Source organism: Oncorhynchus tshawytscha, linkage group LG16 (genome assembly GCF_018296145.1).
Source record: "Oncorhynchus tshawytscha isolate Ot180627B linkage group LG16, Otsh_v2.0, whole genome shotgun sequence".
Lineage (NCBI taxonomy): Eukaryota > Metazoa > Chordata > Actinopteri > Salmoniformes > Salmonidae > Oncorhynchus > Oncorhynchus tshawytscha.
In genome coordinates this window covers 20,210,516-20,234,851 of record NC_056444.1, presented here as the reverse complement: position 1 = coordinate 20,234,851, position 24,336 = coordinate 20,210,516, and the positions used below count along the sequence as shown (strand labels likewise).

The 24,336-nt window shown below is 44.5% G+C and overlaps 1 protein-coding gene across 1 annotated transcript in view; it reads left to right on the top strand.

Moving 5' to 3' along the window:
- Window positions 1-24,336, top strand: part of ctnnd2a (catenin (cadherin-associated protein), delta 2a) — a 396,841-nt gene that overhangs the window by 128,719 nt on the left and 243,786 nt on the right. The window contains exon 3 of the mRNA XM_042298940.1: window positions 2,934-3,049. Coding sequence (XP_042154874.1) covers window positions 2,934-3,049 — 116 coding nt within the window. The remainder of the gene's footprint in view (window positions 1-2,933; window positions 3,050-24,336) is intronic.

Here is a 24,336-nt window from a genome sequence, read left to right as displayed (position 1 = left end):
CCCAGAAAGTTCATAATTCTGAGCTAGCCGTGAACTAGCTCACCTGATTTCTTTCCTTTATTTAACTAGGTATGTCAGATAAGAACAAGTTCTTATTTTCAATGATGGCCTAGGAACAGTGGGTTAACTGCCTGTTCAGGGGCAGAATGACAGATTTGTATTTGTCAGCTTGGGGATTTGAACATGCAACCTTTCTGTTACTAGTCCAACACTCTAACCACTAGGCTACCTTCCCACAGTTCGCAGAGGACTATTCTAAACTCATGCCTATAGTGCGTGTGCTGATAGGTGGTCAAGGGCTTGAAACCTATATAATTACACACAAGAAGACAGTGGAGGGAGCAGAGGAAGAGTGGAGGAGAGGAAAAAGAGGAAATGATTTCATTGACTGTGTTTTTTATGCATGAGAGCAAGTCCCCTTTCATTCCCTCTCTCTCTCTCTCTTCTGCTTTAAAGCAGAAGGTCACTTATCATTTTAATGTCCACACTCTCTCTCTGTCTCAAAACTGTCTGCTATTAGCTGCAGATTGACCACTTTACTCTGATGGCCTAACACCAGGGGGACTTTGTCCTGAATGGGAAATAGGACTAATTAAAGGACTCTATTACCACGCACAGGGACACCAGATTTAGGTTTATAAACAGAAACATTGACAATTTCATTTTCATCTCAAACACATTTATCTGTAATTTCACCCCAAATGCACTTACCATTTCCAAACACTTCTCTGCTCCTTTTGCTGTGAAAAAAGCTGTGAACTTGTATGTGTGTGTGTGTGTCTGTTTGGTGCATCCATGCACGTACGTCCGCATGTGAGCGTGTGTGTGTTGGAGGAGTCACTGGGCTGATGAGCGATGTTAGAGGGGTTTCTGGGGGATTCTAATGATGCTATAGTGACCTTTGTGACTAGTTGTTCTGCTGTTCTATTCAGGTCTGGTAGGCACACACCCTTACGTTACTCACAAAGTGTGTTGGAATTCAAACCTGTTCTCTTTCGTGTGCACACACACACACATACAAACTCACACACAGATGTGACGGCAGGGTCACGCAGTTCACAGAGGACTATTCTAGACTCATGCCTATGGTGCATGTGCTGATATATCTAGGCTAAGGATGTTGTTTGGGACTGAGATTTGAGGGATTTTTTGGGGGGAGGGGGGGATTAAGTGCTTTTAGTTTGACACTTTTCCTGACTGATGTTCATCTTAGTTGGTAGAAGAGTTAAGAGTTGGTAGAAGAGTTAAGATTTGGAATAATCGTGTTTATTTCTGGTCTGTTTGCATTTTGAGCTTTGTTTTTGCTTCTAGTTTGAGCTTTCTCTCTGTCTCGATTAAAGGAAAGGAGAAAGGTGAGGAACAGAGGAAAGTAGAGGGGAGGTGAGGAATGGTGGAAAGACAGGCAAGAATAGAGGGATGAGAGAGCAGAGCTGTAGAGAGGAAAGCAGAGGAGAGTTGGTGAAAGGACTGGGGAGAGGAGATGAGGGGTAGTGGAGGATAGAGATTTGAGCTGGGGGTGTACTGGGCTGATGTGTTGGGGTCGGTAGCAAGAGAACGGATTTTGGGTGGGGGTGAGATTTCAGATTGTGGCTGGGGATCAACTCATTCACCCGCCCAAATGGCTTTCAAAAATCTATTTCACACATACACACAAACCCTTTCACAGGCGTAGAGATCAGTGTACTATCGATCCGCTTCTGGCCGTGATTAAACCAAATACACACACACAGACACAGGTCGGTCTCCTCTGTGAGCCTCATCAGTCTGGGTTGTAGATGATGGCTTTGGAGACTGATATGAAGAACCACCATTAAGCCACTTAATCACCTAATGCATCAGCTGCTGCAAACCACACACATGCACAGGCACACCCGCACACACATTCGGACGCAATACTCCCTGAAGACCTTCTGAGTAGAAAAGCCCTTACATTGTCGAGAATGACCTGTGAGCTATGGCATGTGTCTATCTGTGTGTAGTACTGGGTGCTGGATCTGTGTATTAATAATTAAGAGTCTATTGACGCACCCGCGTGTCACTCTAAATTAACATAACAACAAAATCCTCATCAAAATCTGTCAGTTTAAGCCAGCGATATCTGTTTTTTGCATGGGCTGTGTCTCAATCCAACTCATCTGCTTATGTCGGCCGTCTGCATCTGCGGTGGAAAGTGACAGAGCTACAGCGCTGTTTGTCAGACCAGGAGACATCACAGAAATGGGTCTTCTCACAGAAACGTCTGTAGTGTCCAAACTGTTAGGCTACTAACTAATATGACCACTCTATGGAAAGATGAGACACTTATGAACCTGATGGTATTCTCTGTTTTGCTCCACGACCTCCAAAAGCCCCACGGGACTCGTCTGAATTTGGTACCGCCGACGTGCCAACTTCTGTCTGTAGCGTCCAAACTGTTTGGGCTACAAATAAATATGACCCCACTATGGAAAGGGGAGACTCCCACAAACACGATGGTGTCCTTAGATTTGCTCTATGACCTAAAGGTAGCCCATACAAATGAATGTAAGTATGACGTTTTTTTGTGCCAACAAAAAACGGTGTTAAATATGTGTCCAAAAAACATCAATATTTCCTGAGTTTTCTTTTATCTCCTAGATATAGGAAAGACACTTCAAAACCTTACATCTTTTTTTTACTGTATTTTTCTGGACATTTATGAATGTGTTATTCATTGTGTTTCTATGGGCTAGAGTTGTAAAGGCCAAATGTAACATTTGATCAATTCATTTGAATTCGTTTTTTTATACATACAGGGTTCCTACAATTCGAAATTAAACAGCTAAATGATCCATGGCATGACCATAAAACAATTACATATGTTAGCTTAGTAGAACCCCCTACCCCCCACAAAAAAAAAAGGTTTTTAGAGGTTTTCATGTGTGTGTATCTCTCCCTGTCTCTCTCCCCTGTAGGAGCTGCAGTTTGAGAGACTGACCCGTGAGCTGGAGGCAGAAAGACAGATTGTAGCCACCCAGTTGGAGAGATGCAAGCTGGGCTCTGAGACTGGTGGAAGTATGAGCAGCATCAGGTAACACACCTGTCTGTGTGTGTGTGTGGTGTGTTTGTGTGTGTGTTGGGGAGGGGGGTTGTGTGTGTAGAATGGCCAGCTAGCTCCCAGGGTGGAACTCTCTTTATAAGTATTCTCTCAGGGGGACACATTAATCTGTGATACCCTCTGACTCTTTGACACCTTAAAATGAGCTGAGAGGATAATTAGTTTGTCCTGTGTGTGTGTTTGTGCATGTGTGTATGTGTGTATGTGTGTGTGCATGCGTGCCCACACTAACTGTCATCATGGGAGCGTACTTTAATGTTCCAGTGTTAATTAGTTAATTAATTAGTACATTAGTACAACCACGGCCCTAGATTGTCCAAAAACAGTTAAATTATGTTTGGCAATTATGAGAATGACCTTGGGATGCCAAAACTATTGGCAAATGGTTTTCAGAAGATGAGAAAGAGTACCTAATGAAAAGAGGGAGGTAGGAGAATGAAGGAAGGAGGGAGGAGGGGGCCGAGGAGAGGACATCAGTATGTGATTAGCATGAGAGTTAGCTTCTGTATGCTAACAGCTCTGAGCAAGAGACAGTGGAACGGAGCGGTACTAAATTCAGACTGTGTGTGTGTGGCAGCTCCGTAGACAATGCAGATAATGATGCATTACATTATTACACATTACATTAGTCAGAGATAGAGATAGAAGGAGAGGCGATACCGGTGCCACAGCACATTGACTCTGTACCTATACCCCCCTGTATATAGCCCCGCTATTTACTGTTGCTCTTTAATTATTTGTTATTCTTATGTCCTACTTTTTTAAGGTATTTTCTTAAAACTGCATTGTTGGTTAAGGGCTCGTAAGTAAGCATTTCACTGTAAGGTCAACACCTGTTGTATTCGGCTCATGTGACAAATTCAATTTAATTTGATTTGATTGGAAAGGGTTGAAGTTTGACTCTTCTGACTGTTAACAAATAAAATCAGTTTATTTGTCAAGTGCGCCGAATACAACAGGTGTAGGTAGACCTTACAGTGAAATGCTTACTTACAGGCTCTAACCAACAGTGCAATTTCTAAGTTAAAAAAAGGTATTAGATGAACAATAGATAAGTAAAGAAATAAAAACAACAGAAGTAAAAACAACAGTAAAAATGACAGTGAAAAATAACAGTAGCGAGGCTATATACACTATTGAGGCTATAACAGTAGCGAGGCTATATACACTATTGAGGCTATAACAGTAGCGAGGCTATATACACTATTGAGGCTATAACAGTAGCGAGGCTATATACACTATTGAGGCTATAACTGTAGCGAGGCTATATACACTATTGAGGCTATAACAGTATTGAGGCTATAACAGAGGCTATATACACTATTGAGGCTATAACAGTAGCGAGGCTATATACACTATTGAGGCTATAACAGTAGCGAGGCTATATACACTATTGAGGCTATAACAGTAGCGAGGCTATATACACTATTGAGGCTATAACAGTAGCTATTGAGGCTATATACACTATTGAGGCTATAACAGTAGCGAGGCTATATACACTATTGAGACTATAACAGTAGCGAGGCTATATACACTATTGAGGCTATAACTGTACACGAGGCTATATACACTATTGAGGCTATAACAGTAGCGAGGCTATATACACTATTGAGGCTATAACAGTAGCGAGGCTATATACACTATTGAGGCTATAACAGTAGCGAGGCTATATACACTATTGAGGCTATAACAGTAGCGAGGCTATATACACTATTGAGGCTATAACAGTAGCGAGGCTATATACACTATTGAGGCTATAACAGTAGCGAGGCTATATACACTATTGAGGCTATAACAGTAGTGAGGCTATATACACTATTGAGGCTATAACAGTAGCGAGGCTATATACAGGCACCGGTTAGTTGGGCTGATTGAGGTAGTATGTACATGTAGATATGGTTAAAGTGACTATGCATATAGTCCGGAAAGCCAATGTGCGGGGGCACTGGTTGGTCGGGCTAATTGAGGTAGTATGTATATTTAAAGTGACTATGCATATACAGTGGGGCTTAAAAGTATTTAGTCAGCCACCAATTGTGCAAGTTCTCCCACTTTAAAAGATGAGAGAGGCCTGTAATTTTCATCATAGGTACACTTCATCTATGACAGACAAAATGAGAAAAAAAATCCAGAAAATCACATTGTAGGATTTTTAATGAATTTATTTGCAAATTATGGTGGAAAATAAGTATTTGGTCAATAACATCTCAACACTTTGTTATATACCCTTTGTTGGCAATGACAGAGGTCAAACGTTTTCTGTAAGGCTTCACAAGGTTTTCACACACTGTTGCTGGTATTTTGGCCCATTGCTCCATGCAGATCTCCTCTAGAGCAGTGATGTTTTGGGGCTGTTGCTGGACAACATGGACTTTCAACTCCCTCCAAAGATTTTCTATGGGGTTGAGATCTGGAGACTGGCTAGGCCACTCCAGGACCTTGAAATGCTTCTTACGAGGCCACTCCTTCGTTGCCCGGGCGGTGTGTTTGGGATCATTGTCATGCTGAAAGACCCAGCCACGTTTCATCTTCAATGCCCTTGCTGATGGAAGGAGGTTTTCACTCAAAATCTCACGATACATGGCCCCATTCATTCTTTCCTTTACACGGATCAGTCGTCCTGGTCCCTTTGGAGAAAAACAGCCCCAAAGCATGATGTTTCCACCCCCATGCTTCACAGTAGGTATGGTGTTCTTTGGATGAAACTCAGCATTCTTTGTCCTCCATTCACGACGAGTTGAGTTTTTACCAAAAAGTTATATTTTGGTTACATCTGACCATATGACATTCTCCCAATATTCTTCTGGATCATCCAAATGCTCTCTAGCAAACTTCAGACGGGCCTGGACATGTACTGGCTTAAGCAGGGGGACACGTCTGGCACTGCAGGATTTGAGTCCCTGGCGGCGTAGTGTGTTACTGATGGTAGGCTTTGTTACTTTGGACCCAGCTCTCTGCAGGTCATTCACTAGGTCACCCCGTGTGGTTCTGGGATTTTTGCTCACCATTCTTATGATCATTTTGTCCCCACCGGGTGAGATCTTGTGTGGAGACCCAGATCGAGGGAGATTATCAGTGGTCTTGTATGTCTTCCATTTCCTAATAATTGCTCCCACAGTTGATTTCTTCAAACCATGCTGCTTACCTATTGCAGATTCAGTCTTCCCAGCCTGGTGCAGGTCTACCCTTTAGAGTCCCGGAGTCCCGGACCTTGAAAGCGGCAGCTCTACCCTTTAGCTCAGTGCGAAATATTGCCTGTTCAGCACCATGGCTTCTTGTTGGGGTATGTACATACAGTCACTGTGGGGATGATGTCCTCTAAGCACTTATTGATAAAGACAGGGACTGATGTGGTGTACTCCTCAATGCCATCAGAGGAATCCCGGAACATGTTCCAGGCTGTGATAGCAAAACAGTCCTGTAGTTTAGCATCTGCTTCATCTGACCACTTTTTTATAGACCCAGTCACTGGTGCTTCCTGCTTGAATTTTTGCTTGTAAGGAGGAATCCGGAGGATAGAATTGTGGTCAGATTTACCAAATGGAGGGCGAGGGAGAGCTTTGTACGCTTCTCTGTGCGTGGAGTACAGGTGATCTAGAATTGTTTTCCCTCTGGTTGCACATTTAACATGTTGATAGAAATTAGGTAGAACTGATTTAAGTTTCCCTGCATTAAAGTCTCCGGCCACTAGGAGCGCCGCCTCTGGGTGAGCGGTTTCCTTTTTGCTTATTTCCTTTTTCAACTGACTGAGTGCAGTCTTAGTGGTGGTAAAACTGCTGCCATTTCGTCGAGCGCCATTTTACTTGGCGCCGGAAGAGATGGTGTGTGTTTGTGTGTGTTGAGTCTGTTTGTGCATGCATACGAATGTGTGTGTGTGTTCCAAACTCAGACATTGTGTGCTCCCATGTTAAAAGCAGAGATGTACTCTAATAAATTCAGATCCACTCCAGGGGGTCCTCATTGCGTAAGAACAGACCTCCCAGCTGGCTGGCTGGCAAGGCAGAAGGATGGATGGAAAACACTGGAAAATAAGTATCTTAAATAAGTTCTTATCAAACTCTCATGCCTCTGGTTTAGATAGAGTAATATTTGGGAGGTTCCGGGACCAGCTTTCACCAATGACATAACACCATAACCAATCATTGGTAAGGTCAGCTGATTGGCCTACTGCTAGCCGATCTTCTGTCAGAGAAACTAGTGAGTGAAGCATGTCCATGTTGTTCTATGGACTCAGCGTGATCTGCATTCTGTGTGTTAATCTCATGTAGAACACTGAGCCTGTATGTGTCATCTCTCCAGGACTGTGTATGTGTGTGTTTGCATGTGTATCGTGTGTATGCAGGGGCTTGAATTTGTGTGTGTGTGTCTATGTGTGCATTGAATGTGTGTGTGTGTTTGTAGCCTCAATTCGAATCCACACATCAGGCCTAGCTGAGGACCAACCCAGCTGGCAGTCGTTCTCCTAGCTGCCTGTGTGATATTGTGATTGCCGTCTGCACTACTGCCTGTGTAATAATGTGATTACTCCCCATATGTGACGGCTTCGCCTTGCTAAGCTTTGTCTAATCACTAACCGTGTGTGTGTGGGTTATGTGAATGTGTATGTGTGTGAGCGTGCGTGCGTGTGTGGATTTGTGTGTTGCAGGTGTCAGTGTGTGTGTGTTAGTGTGTGTGTGTGTGTGTGTTTGTTTGATGTCTCCCTGGCATGTCTGCTCAGATGAGGCTTGGCAGCTGGTATTCTGTGAGTGACAGGAGAATTTTATTAGATGCAGACGAGGCTTTATAACCCATCCAACTCAATATCTCAGTCTGGATATTAACAGATGTAATGTTAGTGTGTGGCTGATCAGAGATTCCGCTGTATTCAGGGAGACTTCTATAACCTTTCCCAGACTGCATCCCAAATGGCACCCTATTCCCTACGTAGTGCACTACTTTTGACCAGGCCCATAGGGCTCTGATTTAAATAGAGTGCACTATATAGAGAAAAGGATGCTATTTGGGATGCAGATACTGTCTTCCTTCTGTCAGAAACCATCCCTCACTCCTTCATCTGAGCTCACAGAAAGACCAGGGCCAGAAATAGATCTAAATGACTGAAATGTGTGGAGATGAAAATAAAAACATTTTATTATCTCAGTGTGTTTCATTTGTAATATTATTGGAAATCATTTTGGACCATTTTAGTTTTCTTGTTGGAAAGAATGATAAGGCAGGACAATGTGCGTGTGTATGTTGTGTGTAGATATAATGTATGTGTGTGTGTGTCTTCTCGAGGTGCCGCCCTGTCTCTCCTCAGGAGTGTTCTGCTTCATAAAGTTGTTCAGGCATCTCCACAGATGGCTCTCTGGGCTGAGGACACTGGCCAGCCATCTGTGGCGGGACACACCCAGTATCACGACTCAGGATATGACCCAGATGCAGACACGGGAGGCGAATAGAACAGTTCTCAGAAGATTTATTAGAAACACGGTGCAGGCAAAGGGCAGGTTGAGGGCAGGCAGAGGTTCGTGATCAGGTCAGAATCAGGCAGGTACAGGACGGCAGGCAAGCTCGGGGTTAGGGCATGCAGAGGTTCGTGATCAGGTCAGACTCAGACAGGTACAGGACGGCAGGCAGGCTCGGGGTTAGGGCATGCAGAGGTTCGTGATCAGGTCAGACTCAGACAGGTACAGGATGGCAGGCAGGCTCGGGGTCAGGGCAGGCAGAATGGTCAGAACCGGGAAAAACTAGAAACAGAACTAGAGAAACAAGAATGCAGAAAGAATGCTGGTAAAACCTGACAAGACGGACTGGCAACAGACAAACAGAGAACACAAGTATAAATACACAGGGGATAATGGGAAGATGGGTGAGACCTGGAGGGGGGTGGAGACAAGCATAAAGACAGGTGAGCCCACCTGGCGGGAGCCCACCTAGGGACCCCACCTGGTGTCCTTCCTGGGTGCATACCTGGTTGGCCCGGGATGCCGGCGATGGAACTCAGCAATGAGTTCGGGGTGGGGGTGGCAGGGTAGCCTAGTGGTTAGAGTGTTGGACTAGTAACCGGAAGGTTGCAAGTTCAAACCCCTGAGCTGACAAGGTACAAATCTGTCGTCCTGCCCCTGAACAGGCAGTTAACCCACTGTTCCTAGGCCGTCATTGAAAATAAGAACTTGTTCTTAACTGACTTGCCTAGTTAAATAAAGGTAAAATAAAATAAATACAAAAAAATACAAAAATGAGGACTGGGTCAAGGATGTTCCTAGTGGGGACTAGGCACCTCTCCTCCGGGCCATAACCCTCCCAGTTAACCAGGTACTTGATTCCCCTGCCCTGCGGCCAAACCTTCAGGAGGCGCCTCACCGTGTCCGCCGGTTGGCGGATGAGGGAGAGGGGTGACCCTGGAAACAGGAGACAAAGGGCTGTGAGACATAGTTTGAATCCTAGACACATGAAAAGTGGGATGTATACAGAGGATTTGGGGCAACAGAAAGATGAACAGCAGAGGGGCTAAGGATCTTGGAGTTGGGGAAAGGGTCGATAAAACAGGGGGACAGTTTGCGGGACTCTACCCGGAGGGGCAGATCCCGAGTGGACAGCCATACCCTTTGCCCGAGACAATAACAGAGAGCCGGGGTTCAGTGGCGGTCCGCCTGTCGTCGATACCTGGAGGTGGTCTTGAGAATAGCCGACCGGGCTCTCTTCCAGGTACAGTGATAGCGGCGGATGAACATCTGGGCCGAGGGTATGCTGACCTCTTCCTCTTGCTCCGGGAAGAGCAGGGGCTGATATCCCAGGGAGCACTCAAAATGCGAGAGACCAGTGGCCGGGTGTTGCAGGCATACTCTACCCACACAGCTGCTGGCTTCAGGTGGTGGTTTAGGCGGAGACCAGGCAGCGAAGAGTCGTCTCCAGGTCCCGATTGGCTTGCACTGACTGCCCATTAGACTGCAGGTGGAACCCTGAGGACAGGCTGGCCGAAGACCCAATGAGCATGCAGAATGCAAGTCCATGAATGCAAGTCCAAGTCCATGGGTCTGGCAGACGTGCTGCACCATGAGCTGGGCCGTCTCCTTGGCTGAGGGTAGCTTGGGGAGAGGGATGAAGTGGGCAGCTTTGGAAAACTGGTCCACCACGGTAAGGATAACCGTGTAGCAGTGGGGCAATAGAGGTGTGACAGCGCATCCGGCTTCACATTCGGATCTCGGGCAGTAGGAGATGGTGAAGTTAAATTAGGTGAATAGCAGGGCCCATCGAGCTTGCCTGGAGTTGAGGCACTTGGCAGTGCTGAGATATTCTATGAATGGGTGTTCCGCCCCCTCCATCTTCACCGCCAGAAGTTCCCGGTTACCCATGTCGTAATTCCTTTCCGTGGGGTTGAGACGATGGGAGAGGAAAGCTCAAGGATGCAGCTTTTGGTCTTGTGCCGAACCCTGGGACAGAACAGCCCCCACTCCAACGTCTGAGGCATTGAGTGGAAGCGTGTAACGTTTTTTAACCGTGATGTCATTCAGGCCCGGTAGTCAATACACTACGCAGGGTTTTGTCCTTCTTCTCCACAAAGAAGAACCCTGCTTCAGCGGGGGATGCAGAAGGATGGATACCCCCTGCAGCCAGATAGTTCTCAATATACGTCTCCATCACCTTGGTCTCCGGACCTGACAAGGAATAAAGCCACCCCTGAGGTGGTGTAGTGCCTGGAAGAAGGTAGATGGCATAGTCATACGGCTAATGAGGAGGAAGCGAGGTGGCACGGGCCTTGCTGAAAACATCCCGGGGGTCCTGGTACACCGCGGGAATGGCGGAGAGGCCCGGGGCTTTTCCCAAGCCCACAGGAAGACATCCCAGGGGAGGCAGCACCGACTTCAGGCAATGCCCATGGCAAAACGTGCTCCAACCCATGATAGAACCAGTAGCCCAGTCAATCAGGGGATTGTGCCTTTGGAGCCAGGAAAACACCAAAACCACGGGTTTCAATGGCCAGGAACTGCATAAACTCACTGTAATTACCCGGAACTCTCAGGTTAATGGGACAAGGGGTGTGGGTGACTCTGCCAATAGAGTGCCCATCCAATGCTCTTACTTCCATGGGAATGGAGAGGGGTTGTGTGGGGATTTCCCAGCTCTGACACCAGGGTAGTGTCCATAAAGCTCTAGTCGGTCTATGAGCACCCAAAGAGATTTGGACCGGTTACCCCACAACAGAGTAGCATGGACAGGGGTACAAGCAATGGAAGATTGGAAACTCCCACATGGCTCACCAGAGTAGTCATACTAGTACCTCCTCAATGAGGCTGGTTCTTTAATGGGAAGGTAGATAAAACATGTCCCGTAGCTCCACAATACAGTCCACAATACAGACAGCGCTGGGTCTTAAGTTTGCGCTCAGCAGGAGACAATCTAGCCCTGCCCTGTTGCATGAGCTCTGGAGGAGACGACTCGACAGCCCTCGGTGACCTCCGAGAGACTTTGGCCAACATTGGATCCACTCAGAAATGTGGGCTTTGGGGATTCCCGGGATTCCTCGGATGCTAGGTGGAAATTGAGGACGAGCGTCGACGACAGGGAACAGACTCCCTCTCCCTCCTACATTCCCGTAGCCGCCCATCGATCCGGATGGTGAAGGCAATGAGGAAGTCACGGTCCAAGGGCAGCTCTCATCTTTAATCACCTCCCACAACCCGTGAAGGAACGCGTCGAACAGGGCTTCCGGGTTCCAGGCACTCTCAGCCGCCAACGTGCGAAAATTCACTGTGTAGTCTGCCACACTACGGAATCCTGACGTAGTTGGAGCAGCTTACGAGCCGCCTCTCTCTCAGACAACGGAGAATCAAACACTTTCCGTACCTCTGCCACAAACTCCTCCAATCTGAGGCCAACTGTGGATTGTTGCTCCCACAACTCCGTAGCCCAGGCAAGAGCCCTCCTGGACATCAGATCCTCAAGTGATCTGAGGGAAATGAAGAGGGCTGCAGTTCAAAGATGAGAGAACACTGGGAGAGAAATGCCTGGCAGGATCCGGGATTTCCAGCGTAGTGCTCCGGAGGAGGTAGGTGGGGTTCTTGGGAAGCTCTCTCTATCTTTCTCTCTGTCTCTCTCTCACTCCTCTATTTACCCTGTCAGCTAGGTTTAAACTTTAGTCACCCAGACCAAAGCTGATAGAGAGAGAACAGGATGGGAGGAAGAAGAGGGAGAGAAAGAAAGAGAGAGGGGGAGAGACAGGCTGGGAAGAGAGGTAGAAAAAGAGAGTAGGATAGAGAGCGAGAGAGGAAGAGGTTGAGGATACCTATGCCAGGTGAATATGAACCATGCAGGTATATCATATGAGTAGGTGTAACAACACGAGTTTCGGCCTCGCAGTAACGACCCCGTGATTTATATGCAAATGAGAGGGAAGTGTAGAAAACAAGGGAGTGAAAACAAACATGACCCCTAAACGAGTGTTTTATCGTGTTTTTGACAATAGTTAGCATCTGATGACAGAAAAGGTGTAGGTATTAATGGAGAGAATGGGATCAGGTCACAGCCAAAGTAAAGGGGAAGGAGAGAGCAATGGAGAGGGAGAGATGGAGGGAGAGAGGCACAGAAGGAGAGAGAGTGGGCTAATAAATTGCTTTTCATTACCATGAGTCAGCCACGGAATAGCTTCATTGATTTATCTCTTTTCATTTTCCCCATTCGTTCTGTCTCTCCATCTCCCTCTCTCTTTTTCTCTCTCTCTCACACACACACTCTCTATCCCTTCTGCCTCCAACTCTCTCCCCTTCCTCTCTGCCTCATTCCCTCTGCTTGTGTATGTGTGGATACTGTATAGTGTGTAAGGCTCCATCTATAGTAAGTATAGTGTGTAAGGCTCCATCTATAGTAAAGGCTTTATTACTGACTTTATAAACCTAGCATTGTATACCTGAGTGATTAAGTACATCCAGTGGCAGACATCTGTGTGTGTGTGTGTGTGTGTGTGTGTGTGTGTGTGTGTGTGCGCGCGCACATTAATTACATCCTCTCAGAAGGCCAGTTATTTCTTTAGGACTTATTAGATACGGTATCAAGTCAGAGAAGCCAGTATGTTCCATCTCAGTGGAGAGACATGGATTACCTTCATGGTTGTATGTTGAGACCTGGAACCTTGTGCTGTATGGATTATGAACAGTAGGGCCACTATCAAGGATAGTGTGTTAAAACACAACCCCCCCATGAATACATGTCAGCTCACATACACACATATCCCATCACACACACACACATTCAAGTTTCAAATGCAAAACTTAAAGTTTGTTAAGCCGATTTTAAGTGAGGAAAAGCCTTTATAAATACGGTTCCACATAGAGGCTGGTGCTGCTCACCATGCCAGACACGCTCTGCTTTCTGGATGGACTGCCAACACCGGGATTTATTCACTGACTCAGCCGACACACACACACACACGCCCAGCAGGCACGAAAGTTCGATAATTAAATCATATCAGGATGTACCGTGTCAGATCCCTCGCCAAATCAAACATCAGTCTAGTGCCTGTCACACACACACACACACACACACACACACACACACACACACACACACACACACACACACACACACACACACACACACACACACACACACACACACACACACACACACACACACACACACACACACACTGAAGGATGTCCCTGTCACCTCTGCAGAGTTGTTGGACAGCCTCGGAGCCAATGGTGTGACTTGGGTGTGCTCACGGACCCAACCCATATGCTACCGTGTGTGTGTGTGTTTATATATGTTTGTATGACAGTGATGGAGGAGTGACATTGCGCTGCATAATGTCCTCTTAATTCTCTCTTAGTTGAGCACAGAACCGACCCAGCCTGCTCTCTCTACACTAGGGAGAGTGAGTGAGGAAAGAGTGTGATGAAAGAAAGAGAGTTTCAGTGTGTGTTGTATGACATTCCAACAAATTTAAAAAGCCAGGGAGGAGTTATTGCAACAGGGTAGGAACCAACATGTTGGTCATTGTTTCCCAGGGATCCTATAATCTTTGTCTACATTAAATGCTTTCCATTACTTTATGTAGCTAACATATTCATGCTTCGCCTATTCCTGTCTGATTTAGAAGATACTGTTGCACATACAAAATGCTGATTTGCAGATTGAATAGAGCCCTAAATGTACGTAAATTGTAAAGTATTTTTTTATGTGATGTATGTTTGATCAGACCCCAGGAAGACTAGCTCTCACCATTGGGGATCATAATAAAAATCATACAAAAATCATAAACTGATAGTGTAATTATTGAACGCTTGTGGATTTTATACTGTGAAGTGGCAAATCACATTTAACAAGCCAAATATTGAAATACCGTTATAGAAGGTAAAGTAAAAAACCCCATCGGTCTGTGCATCAATACTGGTAGATAGTCAAATACTGTATACTGCCCAGACCTAGTTCAGGCCCGGAGGCAATAACTACACACTGATAGACCGGCAACACACTGCCCTCTCCAAGCGCTAACGTAGCTCAATGTAAGGTGTGTGTGTGTTTGTGCGTGTGAAAAAAGTGGTGTGACATTGAACTGTTACACAATAGGTTGTGACCAGCCAGGTTGCTCAAAATCCACTTCAAATTTTGACATCCGTTCGGGTACCCAGGATGTCTGGAGATGCCTTCAAAAGAGAGGCAACTAGGGCGTTGTGGGTTTTGCTAGTGCGTTTTTGTTAGGGCATTGTGGATTGGGGTGGCGGATGCTAGGCGTAAGCCGCAAACTCCGGCTCTGAGCGTCGCGTGTTCAATCCCAGTGATAGGCACTCATTGTGATTTTATTTATTTTTATTTATTTGACCCTATCCCAAACATTAACCCTAAATTTAGCCATTCGGAATTAATGGCTAAACATAACTGTGGAGTTGTTTTTGTTTTAAATCCTATCTCAAACCTTAATTCTTAACTTAACCATTCAGAATGAATGCCTAAACTTAACCAGCCATGAGGCATCGCCGACACCAGCGGTGCAGCCTGGGGGTGAAGCTGCAGCAGGAGGAGCAACCCAGGCTGTCCAAAACACTTCGAAATGTAACGTTTGGAGCACAATCTGAAGTTAAATTGATCAAACCATGAGATCTTGGTGTGGTACATGGCACAGAAATAGTCACTGGATGGGCAGTTATGATGACAGATACATAGACAGCAGAGGCGGTCAGTCCCGTTTAAGATGAAGGAGGATGATCATTTTTTTTATGAGCATGGCCTTATTTCTATTATAGCTTATTGAGTGACTGTCACTCATCTTCCATTCACCCAGCTATGTAACATCGATAGGTTTAAGCTACTACATGATACTCGAATGTTCAATATACCAAACATCATGAGGTTGCTACAATCTGAAATCAAATGGTATTTTACCTACTCTCAAGCCCTTACCCAACAATGCAGTTTTAGGAAAAAAGAGTTAAGAAAATATTTACTAAAGAAACTAAAGTAAAACACTATAAAATAACAATGATGAGGCTATATACAGGGGGTACCGGTACCGAGTCAATGTGCGGGGGTACATGTTAGTCGAGGTAATTTCTACATGTACTGTAGGTGGTGGTAAAGTGACTATGCATAGAAAATAAACAATGAGTAGCAGCAGTGGTCCTGGTGGCCATTTGATGAATTGTTCAGCAGTCTTATGGCTTGGGGGTAGAAGCTGTTAAGGAGCCTTTGGTCCTAGACTTTGTGCTCCAAGACCGCTTCCCAAGCAGGAGCAGAGAGAACAGTCTATGACTTGGGTGACTGGAGTCTTTGACATTTTTTGTGGCCTTCCTCTGACACCGCCTAGTATATACAGTGCATTCAGAAAGTATTCAGACCCCATGAATTTTTCAAAGTTTTGTTGCATTATAGCCTTATTCTAAAATTGACAACAACCACAACAAAAAAATCCCTGATCAATCTACACACAATACTGCATAATTCCAAAAATAGGTATTTTAGAAATGTTCGCTAGTTTATTACAAATAAAAACTGAAATATCACATTGACATAAGTATTCAGACCCTTTGCTCAGTACTATGTTGAAGCAGTGATTCCAGCCTCGAGTCTTCTTGGGTATGATGCTACAAGCTTGGCAAACCTGTATTTGGGGAGTTTCTCCCATTCTTCTCTGCAGATCCTCTCATTACTTAAAAATCATACAATGTGATTTTCTGGATTTTTGTTTTAGACTCCGTCTCTCATAGTTGAAGTGTACCTATGATAAAAATTACAGACCTCTACATGCTTTGTAAGTAGGGAAACCTGCAAAATCGGCAGTGTATCAAATACTTGTTCTCCCCACTGTATACTGTATACTTCTTCCTGTCACAGATGCTATATTTGCCCTTAGTTTGAAGATGTAATCCGGAGACAGGTGTTTTCTCTTTAGCTATCATAATCTAATTCCACTGATTTCAAAACTCGGTCCTCCAGAAAGTGGAGAGCAACACTTATGCAGTTCTACTACGTGCTACATTTAATCTAGCTGTATTAGACAAAATTGCCTACACATACTGACCAGCTCAAATAGACAGAAGTGTGCTCTATGGTACACCAACCCGAACTCATCTCTCGGCATGTCCAGCCCACTCCTTACCTCAGCCAATCATGGCTAGCGGGAAGGTTACACACTTTTTCTGTGACTAAACCAACTAGGCTCGCCATTTAACAATTGTATTCATATTTACAGATGGCATACAAGTCTGTTATTAAGGCATATGAAAGTTCACATGTTCCAGAAGGCATTCATGCTGAAAAACGCACATTGATAAAAAAAACTACTTTATGTTCAAATGGCTCTGCTGTTAAGTAGTGACCTGCAACATATGCCTGAAACAAGTCACATTTAGGAGTATTTTGTGTAGATTGATGAGGATAAAAAATTTCAAAAAGTAATACATTTTAGAATAAGAATAAGGCTGTAACATAACAAAATGTGGAAAAAGTCAAGGGGTCTGAATAGTTTAGGAAGGCACTGTAGGTTCTGGATGGCAGGAAGTTTGGCCCCGGTGATTTACTGGGCCGTATTCACTAGAACTTTCTGAGGATCTGTGGATCCATGCCAAATATTTTCAGTCTCCTGAAGGGGAAAATATGTTGTCGTGCCCTCTTCATGACTTTCTTGGTGTGTTTGGACCATGATAGTTTGTTGGTGATGTGTACACCAAGGAACTTGAAACTCTCGACCCGCTCCACTACAGCCCCGTCAATGTGAATGGGGGTGTGTTTGGCCCTCCTTTTCCTGTCGTTCCACTATCATCTCCTTTGTCTTGCTCACGTTTAGGGAGAGGTGTTGTCCTGGCACTACACTGCCAGGTCACTGACCCCCTCCCTATAGGCTGTCTCGTCATTGTCGTTGAACAAGCCTACCAGCATTGTGTCGTCAGCAAACTTAATGATGGTGTTGGAGTCGTGCTTGGCCACGCAGTCGTGGGTGAACGGGGAGAACAGGAGAGGACTAAGCATGCACCCCTGAAGGGCCCCCTCGTTGAGGATCAGCGTGGCTAATGTGTTGCTGCCTACACTTACCACCTGGGGGCGGCCCTTCAGGAATTCCAGGATCCAGTTGCAGAGGGAGGTGTTTAGTCAAAGGGGCCTTAGCTTACTGATGAGCTTTGTGGGCACTGTGGTGTTGAATGCAAGTTTACAATATAGGGGCACAGGTTGAGAGAAATTTGAGTAATCAAGGTGACAGACATTGACACATTCAATACCGCATGGCACAATCTTGCCTGCATTTAGCTGATCTAGGGTGTAATCATTAGTCCAAGAGATTCAAATGAGAGATTCTATTGGACAAATTTGAGTATGTTTATCCCTGTTTGTTCAGTTTGCTTCCATTTAAGAAACATTTTTCAACAGAATCGGCAGAGTGAATACACCCCTGATCACATGCAAACACAGTTCACTTTCATACTGTGATCGTGATCCCTTTGTTCGTTGGATAATTCCTTCTCGCACCTACACGCTCTCCTCCTCTACACCTTTTCCCTTCACTTGTGCACAAAACATCAGCTGTCTGTGACCAGGCGAAAAAACCTTTTCAAGCTAAACCTTCATATCATAACCGCTAACTGTTACACACAGTCTACATCGTTGTCACCATATTAGCTAACGTCAAGGCATCATAACTACTAGAATTAACACGTTAGTAAACCCGCTACAATCATTCAGTACAGTGGACAGTTAGCAAGCTGTTTAGCAATTATCCCCCGGCAGGCCCCGGTGGCAATACATTTGTAAATGTACCTTGACTTGGAAGAGTTCCAGTGTTGGATAGCCATAGCCAGTTAGGTAACATAGCATCCCTCTCTGTTTGAGCCAGGTGTTTGTGTAGGCTAAACTAGCTTGTTTTATATGCTAGCTAAGTAAGTGAGAGTGAAAAAAATACGAAATATAGCTAGCTCTCTGTCTCTCTCTCGCTCTCTCTTGCTTCTCCTGCATTTTTGCAGAAATTAATTTGTTCAAAACTATTCAACTATTGTCTTTCTCACAGCTTATGTTTTCAATACTAGATTCCTTCTCTGATCCTTTGATTGGATGGACAACATGTCAATTCATGCTGCAAGAGCTTTGATAGGTTGGAGAACATCCTGCAGAAGTTCATAATTACTGTGTAAGTCTATGGAAGGGGGTGAGAGCCATGAGTCTCCTAGGTTTTGTTTTGAAGTCACTGTACCAGTTACACCATGATGTTACCCAACAGAATGCTTTTGAGGCTACTGCAGAACTTAATTGCAAAACAGTGTGTTTTAATCAATTATTTTGTGTCGTGAATATATTTAGTATAGTTTTATCTAAAAAAAGATTACTTTTTAGATGTTTCACAATAAAAAAAAATTAAATCCACTGAGAAGGATGGTCCTCACCTTCTTCCTCTGAGGAGCCTCCACTGATAGACCAAAAATAAACTCATAACTAAGAGAGTAAGAGTAGGAGCACATACTAGCATCATCATTACAATAACACACCTCTTCTTTATTTATTCTCTCTCTCTCTCTCTCTTTCCCCTTTGGCTTCTCCCTCCACCCACCTTCCCTTTCAACTTCTCCTCCCTCCATATCTCCCCTCCTCCCTTTCTCTGTATAATAGAGGGATCCATTACACCATTAGCCTTCTAGGTATTTTCAGGTTCAGCAAACTGAGGTTTTTGTTCCCACCTCTGACACAGACAGATCACATTGCTGAGTAACTGCATTACACCCTAAAATAATCGAACTGGGTCGTTATTTCAGCCTTTAATGTAGCTGTGTGGTTTACGGGTCTTAGACCCCTGCATGGCGTGTCTTTGTGTGTGAGAGAGATGTACATCACCAGGAGGAAAAACAGAGGACTGCAGTTACTAACATTATTTACACTGTGTCACATTCTCTCGCTTTCGCTGATTCTCTCTCTTTCTCTTTCTCTTTCCATTTCCCTCTCTCAGACTGCAGGGTGATGGTAGTGGTGGGGAGATGGTGGGGGGACACTACAGATCTCATTAAATATGCAAATGCATCTTGTCTTTCCCAAACCCCAGATAGTGGCAGAGATTAGATGAGGCCTGGCCACACGATTAGAGAGAGAGAGAGAGATAGTTGAAGAAAGAGAGAGGTAAAAGAGAGAGAGTGTGAGAAGGTTATCTTTGAGTGACTCTGCTGTATAGATCTGTTTATGAGAAAGAGGAGTATCTCGAAGTAACTCTGCTTTATGGATCTGTTTATGATACTGTATCATCACTGCTTTGTGATTATAATCACAGTTTGGCCACAGGCTGGGCAGAACAGTCAAACAGCTGTGGAGCCAGCCAGTTAGCTAGCCTGACGGACAGACGCATAGTCCCGGACAGAAGGACTAGATTCTTCCTGCTGTCAGAGGCAGAGAGTCCTAGTCCAAATGATCTACGGCTAATGAGGCAGAGGACCTTAAGTTAAGGAAACATGAGATAACTTTTTAATTGGTTGTTTGTGTGTGTGTGTGTGTGTGTGTGTGTGTGTGTGTGTGTGTGTGTGTGTGTGTGTGTGTGTGGACCGAGATCGGCTAGATGCATCCTTGAGAAGTTGCTTTAATTGCTTACATTTCTTTAATTGACTGCAAGAGTCTCCGTCAGCTTGTGAATGTTGTCTAAGGTGTAATTAGCGTTGATACTGTTCTACGATAATGAATGTTGGACGGTGTACCTCCCCCCAGTACCCTAGTAAGCTAGAAGCATAGTAGCGTAAATGAGTGCAGAGGGGAGGGGAGAACATTAATGGAATGAAACACAGCCGAAGGCTCTGTATAGGCCAGTGTTTTCCCAAACTCAGTTCTGTGGACCCCAAGAGGTGCACATTTTGGTTTTTCCCATAGCACTACACAGCTGATTCAAATAAACAATCCCTCATCAAGCTTTGATTATTTGAATCAGCTGTGTAATGCTAGGGCAGAAATCAAGGGCTAAATTTGGAAAACACTGCTATAGGCTACAAGGCTACTTGGTAAGGCTACTTGGTAATTAGGTTACATGCTGTACCCTTAGCCAGGTGCCTAACAATGAATGATGTACAGTACATAGACTAACTAACTCTGTGGGGCTCTAGGTAGCCTAATGTTTAAGAGCGTTGGGCCAGTAACTGCGAGGTCGCAGGTTTGTATTACAAAGCCGGCAAGGTGTAAAAATCTGCCGTTCTGCCCTTGAGCAAGGCAGTTAACCCCAACAACAACTGTTCCCCGGGCGCTGAAGATGTGGATGTCAATTATGGCAGCCCCCCGAACCTCTCCGATACAGAGGGGTTAAATGAGGAAGACACATTTGGACTGTTTGATGCATTCAGTTGTACAACTGACTGGGTATCCCCCTAACTCAGCAGCAGCTAGCTTGCTATTGCAAACAGGTAGCATCATACAAGTGTGTGTGTGTGTGTGTGTGTGTGTGTGTGTGTGTGTGTGTGTGTGTGTGTGTGTGTGTGTGTGTGTGTGTGTGTGTGTGTGTGTGTGTGTGTGTGTGTGTGTGTGAATCAGGGTGATATATATATAGTAATGGCCAGAGAAGGAGCAGCTCATACCTGTTAATTAAACCTGAGCCCTGCCCTCCACAGCCTGTCTATCTAAATCACACTGCACATATCAATCAACCACATTACACACACGTAGCATTAAGCAGGCTGTGTATGTGTGTCTGCATGCCTTAGTGTGTTTGTGTGGGTTTTTACAGAAATCTTTGTCTTTTATTTTCCTCAGTAATCCGATTTTCCAAACGACACAGTGATTGTATTTCATGAACAGAATCATAATTCCTGTCTCTAATCGTCATTCATACATATAATTTAATCACTCTGTAACGTGTAACATGCCTAATTGATTTCTAAAGGGATTTGATTCGATCTAAGAGAAAATGGTTGATGTGTATATGTCTGTGTTTGTGCATAAATGTGTGTGTGAATCTGAGTGCGTGTGAATTTGAGTGTGTGCGTGTGTGATTTTAGGCATTAATGCCGAATGGTTAAAGGGATAGCTCACCCAAATGACAAACTGACATATTGGTTTCCTTACCCTGTAAGCAGTCTATGGACAAGGTAAGACAGCCATCCTTGCTTTGTAAGGGTGTAACTGTACAGCATTTGTACCGAACCATTTGGGTACGGGGACTTCGCTTCGGTACACACTGTGAACCTGAATGAATACATACTGTATAAAGCATTGGCTATGCCTATTGTGGTGGAATTATTCTCATCAAAGGAGAGACTTTTAGATTTCCTCAAAACAATTGAACTTTACAATTGAATTACTGCAGTAATGGAACGTTAACAATCACCCAATGGTGTAGAGTTAACCATTGAACACAGGTTAGCCGCATGTGCGCACTCCCTCAAATCGCTTGGAGAAAATATGTCTATTCAGCTTTGTTCAAGTGTGTTCTTCATACTATAAAATAATATAAAATAATACCACAGAAATATAAGCAAATCTTGTCTGCTAAATTAAATAGTGTAGCCCACAGCCATTTAGCCACATCAGGAGCTAACATAAAGACAACTCAGAGTATGCTATTCTTTTCTTCTGAAATAGACTACATTTTCTTCATATCATGCTTCTTTAGACCTGTCTAAAATAAATAATGGATTTACAAGTGTAGGCTATATTACATGGATGTATTATACTTTTTAAAATTGCTTGTAGGTTATGTGTGGAAGCCAGGAGATGATAAATGTGTTTATGTTAATTAACGGTCAAATATCGTGAGACCGACAATTATTTGCTTGACAATCATAAAATGTTGTGACCGTCACAGCCATATGCAGGACCTAATGTATTCTTTCATCAACCTCTGGTCCACAGAACAGACCTTCTGTATTTTAGTACTTCAACAACCTCTGGTCCACAGAACAGACCTTCTGTATTCTTGTCCTTCAACAACCTCTGTTCCACAGAACAGAAAGGATCTTCTGGCGATGTAGTCCTAGAGATACACAGATATCTTCCAAGTCGCAAAAAAAGCAGCTCTCTGGTCACACTGAATAAGTTATTTGTCATCCACAGGGAAATATTACTCTCGGAAATGTCTTTATATTCTCCCAGCTGGTTCTCCTTTAAAGATAACACTCATTAAATAGGCTATTCACACTAGCTAGGGCTGTTACGAGTAATCACGCACGCACGCGCGCACACACATACACTTATTACAATCAACAGGGCCATCAAGTAAAACATGTTTTGCCTGCGCTACAGATGGCTTTATCGATCCGCTAATACAGGACTAGTGCACCACTTTTGTGAATAAAATACAAAAATAAAAAAAATGTGTGAAGAAATAGTTGTTGGCGGGAGTGGCAAGTACTTTCCCACCAGAGGGGCATATTTGACTCATTTGGTTCCCAGAATTATGTGTTGCGCCACCATTAACCTTTCCTACTTACAAAGCATGTAGAGGTCTGTAATTGTTTTATCATAGGTACACTTCAACTGTGAGAGACGGAATCTAAAACAAAAATCCAGAAAATCACATTGTATGATTATTAAGTAATTAATTTGCATTTTATTGCATGGTATAAGTATTTGATACATCCAAAGATTTTCTATTGGGTTCAGGTCTGGAGACTGGCTAGGCCACTCCAGGACCTTGAGATGCTTCTTACGGAGCCACTACTTAGTTGCCCTGGCTGTGTGTTTCGGGTTGTTGTCATGCTGGAAGACCCAGCCACGACCCATCTTCAATGCTCTTACTGAGGGAAGGAGGTTGTTGGCCAAGATCTCGCGATACATGGCCCCATCCATCCTCCCCTCAAAACGGTGCAGTCGTCCTGTCCCCTTTGCAGAAAAGCATCCCCAAAGAATGATGTTTCCATCTCCATGCTTCACAGTTGGGATGGTGTTCTTGGGGTTGTACTCATCCTTCTTCTTCCTCCAAACACAGCGAATGGAGTTTAGACCAAAAAGCTCTAGTTTTGTCTCATCAGACCACATGACCTTCTCCCATTCCTCCTCTGGATCATCCAGATGGTCATTGGCAAACTTCAGACAGGCCTGGACATGCGCTGGCTTGAGCAGCGGGACCTTGCGTGCGCTGCAGGATTTTAATCCATGACGGCATAGTATGTTACTAATGGTTTTCTTTGAGACTGTGGTCCCAGCTCTCTTCAGGTCATTGACCAGGTCCTGCCGTGTAGTTCTGGGCTGATCCCTTACCTTACTCATGATCATTAATGCCCCACGAGGTGAGATCTTGCATGGAGCCTCAGACCGAGGGTGATTGACAGTCATCTTGAACTTCTTCCATTTTCTAATAATTGTGCCAACAGTTGTTGCCTTCTCACCAAGCTGCTTGCCTATTGTCCTGTAGCCCATCCCAGCCTTGTGCAGGTCTACAATTTTTCCCTGATGTCCTTACACAGCTCTTTGGTCTTGGCCATTGTGGAGAGGTTGGAGTCTGTTTGATTTAGTGTGTGGACAGGTGTCTTTTATACAGGTAATGAGTTCAAACAGGTGCAGTTAATACAGGTAATGAGTGGAGAACAGGAGGGCTTCTTAAAGAACAACTAACAGGTCTGTGAGAGCTGGAATTCTTACTGGTTGGTAGGTGATCAAATACTTATGTCATGCAATAAAATGCAAATGAATTACTTAAAAATCATACAATGTGATTTTCTGGATTTTTGTTTTAGATTCTGTCTCTCACAGTTGAAGTGTACCTATGATAAAAATGACAGACCTCTACATGCTTTGTAAGTAGGAAAACCTGCAGAATCGGCAGTGTATCAAATACTGGTTCTCCCCACTGTTTTTGCATTGCAGCGATGCCACACAAACAGAGAAGCCTTTCCCTT